General features: G+C 46.7%; 1 protein-coding gene across 1 annotated transcript; it reads right to left on the reverse strand.

The window, feature by feature from the left end:
• Positions 1 to 1,014: 1,014 nt before the first annotated feature.
• Positions 1,015 to 1,963, reverse strand: LOC123130797 (brassinosteroid-responsive RING protein 1). Its single transcript, XM_044550606.1, has one exon. The coding sequence runs from the start codon at positions 1,847 to 1,849 to the stop codon at positions 1,226 to 1,228; it is 624 nt and encodes a 207-aa protein (XP_044406541.1). The 5' UTR covers positions 1,850 to 1,963; the 3' UTR covers positions 1,015 to 1,225.
• Positions 1,964 to 7,639: the final 5,676 nt, after the last annotated feature.

Raw genomic sequence — 7,639 nt, forward strand, 5'->3', positions numbered from 1 at the left:
CCACACAAATTTTTTTGGATTTTTTTGAATTTTTCTAGTATTTATTTTGAATTTTTTCTGACCGGGAGCAGCTGAGCCCGGGCTCCAGGATGAATTATCGCATTTTATGATACTTCTATCCATTTTAAGTCTAAATAACATCTGAAAAGACCCTGTTATCCTTTATGTGGTATGTTTGTGCGGCGTGCGTGCGTGCTGCTGTGTGCATGTGTGCTGCTACGCGTGCATGCGTGTGTGCTGTTGCGTGTTTGTGTGTGTGCATTGTGTTCGTGCGCTACTGCCCGCACTGATGTTGTTTGTGTGCTATTGTCCCGCACACACACATACAACATGAGGGATAAAATATTTTTTTAGATGTCATTTAAGCTCCAAATGAACGAAGATGTCATAAAAGTCATAAAATTTAGACTCGTTGTTAGATAGGGAAGAAAAAATATTCAATGACAAATAAGAAAACCAAATCTAAAATAGTGTTAAACAAGGAATAGTTTCACCAATAATTAGCTCACCCTCACTCGTTTCCAAACAAGTCACAGCCCCTTGTGGCATTGTGATTGGTGTCCTTGGTTGAGACTCGTGGAGAAGCCTCGCCGAGTGAAGCAGGAAGGAAGGGGGGCAGCTTCCAGGATTTTCTTGCTTTGTTTATGCACACACGGTGGCGGCTTTCACGATGGGCCACTGCACTGCACCCGTTTACGAATGATCAGCGCAGCTACGTACTCCTACTAGCAGTAGTACTCCACATGAGATAGAAATAATCAGCAGTGCCTGTCCGGCCAAGGCCGGGGCCGCCAGTAACCTATCACTGTCGAGACCGACGCCGCGCATCGACAACACACATATTGTATTCATGCCCTTTACCTGCCAGATAGGTCAAGCACGATCACGCGTCGGCGCGAGCGAATCCGGAAGGTCCGAAGAAGCATCTGCGCGAGCGAGACTTTCCTGGTCTCGCCGCATCCGCAGGCAGATCGTGGCTGCGCGCTAGAAAGGGGAATGGCAAGACGACCCGAATGTGGCAAACACGATATTCATAGCTCGACAGGTTTGCTTTCAATCTGCAAAAAAAGATCCACAGCTCCACGGGCTTGGAAGATGGAATCGGCCTACATAGCTCCTAGGAGTACTCTACTCTTTGCTTAGAATGATCGATCTCCGGCGGTCTTCTCCGTCTCTCCGTGGCGGCGCGGCGCCTATGTACAAGTCAGCGCGCTGGCTTCAGAGCTCACTGGAAGCCGCCCAGGCCGTTGAGCAGCAGCTCGTGCGGGCGCAGCAGGGTCGGGGTGGCCGCCAGCGGCAGCGGGGACGGGTAGGACATGTCGTAGTCGGAGGCGTCCGGGAGGTCGGCCCAGAGCGCGTCGCCGGGCATGAGCGGGGCGCGGCAGAGCGGGCAGGTGCGCTGCCCGTGGCCCATCCAGCGGTCGATGCAGCCGCGGTGGAAGACGTGGCGGCAGTTGGGCAGCCGCCGCACCTCGTGGCAGCCGCCGATGCCGCAGAGGCAGACGGCGCAGTCGCCGTCGCCGCACACGGACGGGGAGGACGCCAGCAGCTCGTCGAACCGCAGCACGGGGAGCGCCTCCTCGACGGCGGCCATCGGCGGCAGCGCGCGGAAGTCGGGCCGCCGGTGCTGCAGCGAGGGCGAGGGCGAGGGCGCCGGTCGGTGGTGCGCGTGCCACTGCGCCTCCTCCGCCGTGGGCACGGGCGCGCTGCCGCCGAGGTCGATGAGGTCGCCCAGGCCGACGGCGTGGAAGGCCCAGAGGAGGAGGCGGTGGAGGTGGCCGAGGAGGAGGAGCGCCTGCAGGAGCAGCCGGGGGAGCAGCAGCTCCGAGTACCCCACGGGGAAGCCCATGGCGTCGATCTTGGCTGGCTCGGGGCGTGCGAGGCGTGCGCGCGTGTCGCGGAGCAGGGCGGAGGCAGGCGAGTCGGGAGAGGCCGGGTGACACACTCACACAGTGGCAGTGGGGCTCTTATATAAAGCGCGGGTCAGCCAGTGAGGGGAGGAGGGAGGTAGGGAGGGAGACGAGTGGGGAGGGGGAGGGGAATAACGCGGAAAGCTCGACGAGTGTGGGTGTTGCCTCGGGCGGCGGTAGTTGGTTGGGACGTGGGTGTGCGTGTTGGCCCGCCTGAGGCTTGGACGGCGGGCTGATGCGCCACCGGCTGGCCCGGTGAGAACCACGGGTAGGTAGGTCCACACTGTGGCGTGCTGCGTAGCTTTGCTTTCGTTCTCGCCCCGTCCACCCCCGCCTCTTCCGCAGCGGGGTGGTAGTATCATGCATCCTTGGGTAGTAATGTTTTTGGTCAAACTAGTAAATTCGTACATGCAATGCACATTAATATCAAACAATATATTAATTATGTGCAGATATTAGGTGTAGGATATTATTTGCGTGCTATTTAGAAATGATATTTGGTATCATATTAATAGCATGCTAAATCTGTTGAGCGCTCATCATCGAAGCAACCTGAGTCGTTGGATTGACCTGGTTTGATGGCCGTGATTTGTTTGATCTGCCCATCTGAGTCTTATATTGGTTTATTATAGATATAGATGAATAGCATGACATATCAAGAAAAAAAGGAAAGAGAAGATACTAAATCATATCATGATACTGTATCATAATAAACGAGATATTAGTATTAGTTTACATAAATAATAAAATAAATGAGTACTATGCATTGTGGTAGTATCATATACTTATTACTCATATCATATTGTGGGATATTAACTTATGATACTAGCCATTGGGAGAGGTCTAATTCTTTTGGATCTGCTCCCTGGATTTACTGTTACCAGCAAAGTAGCATGTGACTTTCCAAATGTAGAACTGAGACGTGTCATGAAACGAGCACTTACAGACGTTGTCATGTGGCGTTGACCTACTTATTTTCGAAAACCTGTATATGGTTTTATAGTGCCACATTGGGCACGCAAAACTATGAATCTATATCATTTTAGGCTTAATATTTAGTTATTTGTCAAAAAGATTCACCGAAAGCAAGGTGGTAATATTCGATCGACTAACAAAAAGACCGAGTTTAAATGCTACCAAACATCCAGATCATGTTTGGTTACTTGCATCATATTCACGTTTTCGATGAGCCCGGCTCTGTGGAGCCTGGCTAGGGCAAACAACCTTTGGGTTGTGTTCTCCACTTTGTTTGGCAGCTCACATTGCATCAATTTCTACACTGCGTTTTGTTGCCCGTATTTCGGTATTTTGGACAGGGCTCATGCAATACGTTGTGTTTAGTTGCAACATCCAACCCAATTTGTGCTGATTAAGTTAATAGTCACACATGAAAAAGGTTACACAGTACACTAAATAGGTATAGATCTATTCGTTTACGTGCAATAATTAAGCGAAAAAATTACAACATGGAAGTTCTTTGGAACTACGAGATGAAGCTACTGATCGCTCTATTTTTTAATTCATCTTAAAGCTCATTTGTTGCATAATAACTTCATATATCATGTCCCATTGAACCATTCATACCATTCATATGTCCATTATGCATGATTTCCAGTTTGCACTAGTTTCAACACAAGCATTGCATAGTCTTTAGTTTTAGTTTTTTATTAGTTTTCCTTGTTTTGTTGTGCTTATAGGTTATTTGGAACTCCCATGAACTTATCATGATGAATAGGCCAAGCTTCGAATCAATATGGAATTACAAGCACCAGATAAAGGTCTTTCGTGGAGTTTTTCAAAATGAGATTTATCGACATACCCTAATTGGATATCCAATATAAGGATGTGTTGGGGAACGTAGTAATTTCAAAAAAATTCCTACGCACACGCAAGATCATGGTGATGCATAGCAACGAGAGGGGAGAGTGTCGTCCACGTACCCTCGTAGACCATTAAGCGGAAGCGTTATGACAACGCGGTTGATGTAGTCGTACGTCTTCACGATCGATCGATCCTCAGTACCGAACGTACGGTACCTCCGCGTTTAGCACACGTTCAGCTCGGTGACGTCCCGCGAACTCACGATCCAGTAGAGCTCGAGGAAGAGTTTCATCAGCACGACAACGTGGTGATGATGTTGATGAAGCTACCGTCGCAGGGCTTCGCCTAAGCACCGCTACAGTATGACCGAGGTGGATTATGATGGAGGGGGGCACCGCACACGGCTAGGAGAGATCAATGATCAACTTGTGTGTTCTAGGGTGCCCCCTGCCCCCGTATATTAAGGAGCAAGGGGGAGGCCGGCCGGCCCTGTAGGGCGCACCGGGACGAGGAGTCCTCCTCCTAGGAGGAGGACTCCCCTTTCCTACTCCTACTAGGAGGAGGAAAGGAAGGGGGAAGGGGAGAAGGAAGGAGAGGGAGGAAAAGGAGGAAAGGGGGGCAAGCCCCCTAGGCCAATTCGGTTTGGGCTAGGGGGGCCGCGTGCCCTGCCTCCTCTCTTCCACCACTTGGCCCATTGAGGCCCAATACTTCTTCCCCGTATTTCCGTAACTCCCCGGTACTCCGAAAAATATCCGAATCACTCAGAACCTTTCCGATGTTCGAATATAGTTGTCCAATATATCGATCTTTACGTCTCGACCATTTCGAGCCTCCTCACCATGTCCCCTATCTCATCCAGGACTCCGCACTACCTTCGGTACATCAAAACACAAAAACTCATAATACCGATCGTCACAGAACTTTAAGCGTGCGGACCCTACGGGTTCGAGAACTATGTAGACATGACCGAGACATGTCTTCGGTCAATAACCAATAGCGGAACCTGGATGCTCATATTGGTTCCTACCTATTCTACGAAGATCTTTATCGGTCAAACCGCATAACAACATATGTTGTTCCCTTTGTCATCGGTATGTTACTTGCCTGAGATTCGATCGTCGGTATCCTCATACCTAGTTCAATCTCGTTACCGGCAAGTCTCTTTACTCGTTCTGTAATGCATCATCCCAAAACTAACTCAGTCACATTGCTTGCAAGGCTTATAGTGATGTGCATTACCGAGAGGGCCCAGAGATACCTCTCCGACAATCGGAGTGACAAATCCTATTCTTGATCTATGCCAACTCAACAAGCACCATTGGAGACACCTATAGAGCACCTTTATAATCACCCAGTTACGTTGTGATGTTTGGTAGCACACAAAGTGTTCCTCCGGTACTCGGGAGTTTCATAATCTCATAGTCATAGGAACATGTATAAGTCATGAAGAAAACAGTAGCAACAAACTAAACGATCATCGTGCTAAGCTAACGGAATGGGTCAAGTCAATCACATCATTCTCTAATGATGCGATCTCGTTAATCAAATGACAATCATGTCTATGGCTAGGAAATTTAACCATCTTTGATTCAACGAGCTAGTCAAGTAGAGGCATACTAGTGACACTCTGTTTGTCTATGTATTCACACATGTACTAAGTTTCCGGTTAATACAATTCTAGCATGAATAATAAACATTTATCATGATATAAGGAAATAAATAATAATTATTATTGCCTCTAGGGCATATTTCCTTTAGTCTCCCACTTGCACTAGAGTCAATAATCTAGTTCACATCTTTATGTGATTAGTTCACATCTCCATGTGACTAATACCCAAAGGGTTTACTAGAGTCAATAATCTAGTTCACATCGCTATGTGATTAACACCCAAAGAGAGATCATGTTTTGCTTGTGAGAAAAGTTTAGTCTACGAGTCTGCAACATTCAGATCCGTATGTATTTTGCAAATTTGTATGTCTACAATGCTCTGCACGGAGCTACTCTAGCTAATTGCTCCCACTTTCAGTATGTATCTAGATCGAGACTTGGAGTCATCTAGATCGATGTAAAAAGCTTGCATCGACCTAACTCTTTACGACGAACTCTTTTTATCACCTCCATAACCGAGAAATATTTCCTTAGTCCTCTAAGGATAATTTTGACCGCTGTCCAGTGATCTACTCCTAGATCACTATTGTACTTCCTTGCCAGAAAGATGCTAAGGTATACAATAGGACTGGCAAACAGCATAGCATAGTTTATAGAACCTATGACTGAGGCATAGGGAATGACTTTTCATTCTCTTTCTATTTTCTGATGTGGTCGGGTTTTGAGTCTTTACTCAACTTCACACCTTGCAACACAGGCAAGAACGCCTTCTTTGACTATTCCATTTTGAACTACTTCAAAATCTTGTCAAGGTATGTACTCATTGAAAAAACTTATCAAACGTCTTGATCTATCTCTATAGATCTTGATGCTGAATGTGTAAGCAGCTTCGTCGAGGTATTTCTTTGAAAAACTCTTTTCAAACACTCCTTTATGCTTTCCAGAAAATTCTACATTATTTCTGATCAACAATATGTCATTCACATATACTTATCAGAAATGTTGTAGTGCTCCCACTCACTTTCTTGTAAATATAAGCTTCACCACAAGTCTGTAATCAAAGCATATATTCCAACTCTGAGATGCTTGCACCAGTCCATAGATGGATCGCTGGAGCTTGCTCACTTTGTTAGCACCTTTAGGATTGGCAAAACCTTCTGGTTGCATCATATACAACTCTTCTTTTAAGAAATCCATGAAGGAATGCAGTTCTGACATCCATTTTCTAGATTTCATAAAATGCGGCAACTGCTAACATGATTCGGACAGACTTTTAAGCATCGATACGAGTGAGAAAATCTCATCGTAGTCAACACCTTGAACTTGTCAAAAACAGCTTGCGACAATTCGAGATTTGTAGATAGTAATACTATTATCAGTGTCCGTCTTCCTCTTGAAAATCCATTTATTCTTAATGACTCACCGATCATCGGCAAGTCAATCAAAGTCCATACTTTGTTCTCATACATGGATCCCATCTCAGATTTCATGGCCTCAAGCCATTTCGCGGAATCTGGGCTCATCATCGCTTCCTCATAGTTCATAGGTTCGTCATGGTCAAGTAACATGACATCCAGAACAGGATTACCGTACCACTCTGGTGCGGATCTCACTCTGGTTGACCTACGAGGTTCGGTAGTAACTTGATCTGAAGTTACATGATCATCATCGTTAGCTTCCTCACTAATTGGTGTAGGAGTCACAGGAACAGATTTCTGTGATGAACTACTTTCCAATAAGGGAGCAGGTAGAGTTACCTCATCAAGTTCTACTTTCCTCCCACTCACTTCTTTTGAGAGAAACTCCTTCTCTAGAATGGATCCATTCTTAGCAACGAATGTCTTGCCTTTGGATCTGTGATAGAAGGTGTACCCAACTGTCTCCTTTGGGTATCCTATGAAGACACATTTCTCCGATTTGGGTTTGAGCTTATCAGGATGAAACTTTTTCACATATGCATCGCAACCCCAAACTTTAAGAAACGACAACTTTGGTTTCTTGCCAAACCACAGTTCATATGGCGTCGTCTCAACGGATTTAGATGATGCCCTATTTAACGTGAATGCAAGTCGAGCCTCAGGGTAAGCCTCTTACTCAGGTTTGGTCGTTTTTCCGGGGCTCCCTCGAAGCCGATGCAGAATGCTAGGGTCGTGGCTAGCTTGGGCATTATGGTGGGGAAAACTGAGAGAGTGGATATGGCTTTTACCAGAGCTCGCGGGGTAGCCCGACTGCTGGTTAGTGTTCTGGATATTGAGTTCGTGCCTGATGTGATCAAGTGGACATATCGAGGCCAGATTTT

The sequence above is a fragment of the Triticum aestivum genome, chromosome 6A, assembly GCF_018294505.1.
Source record: "Triticum aestivum cultivar Chinese Spring chromosome 6A, IWGSC CS RefSeq v2.1, whole genome shotgun sequence".
Lineage (NCBI taxonomy): Eukaryota > Viridiplantae > Streptophyta > Magnoliopsida > Poales > Poaceae > Triticum > Triticum aestivum.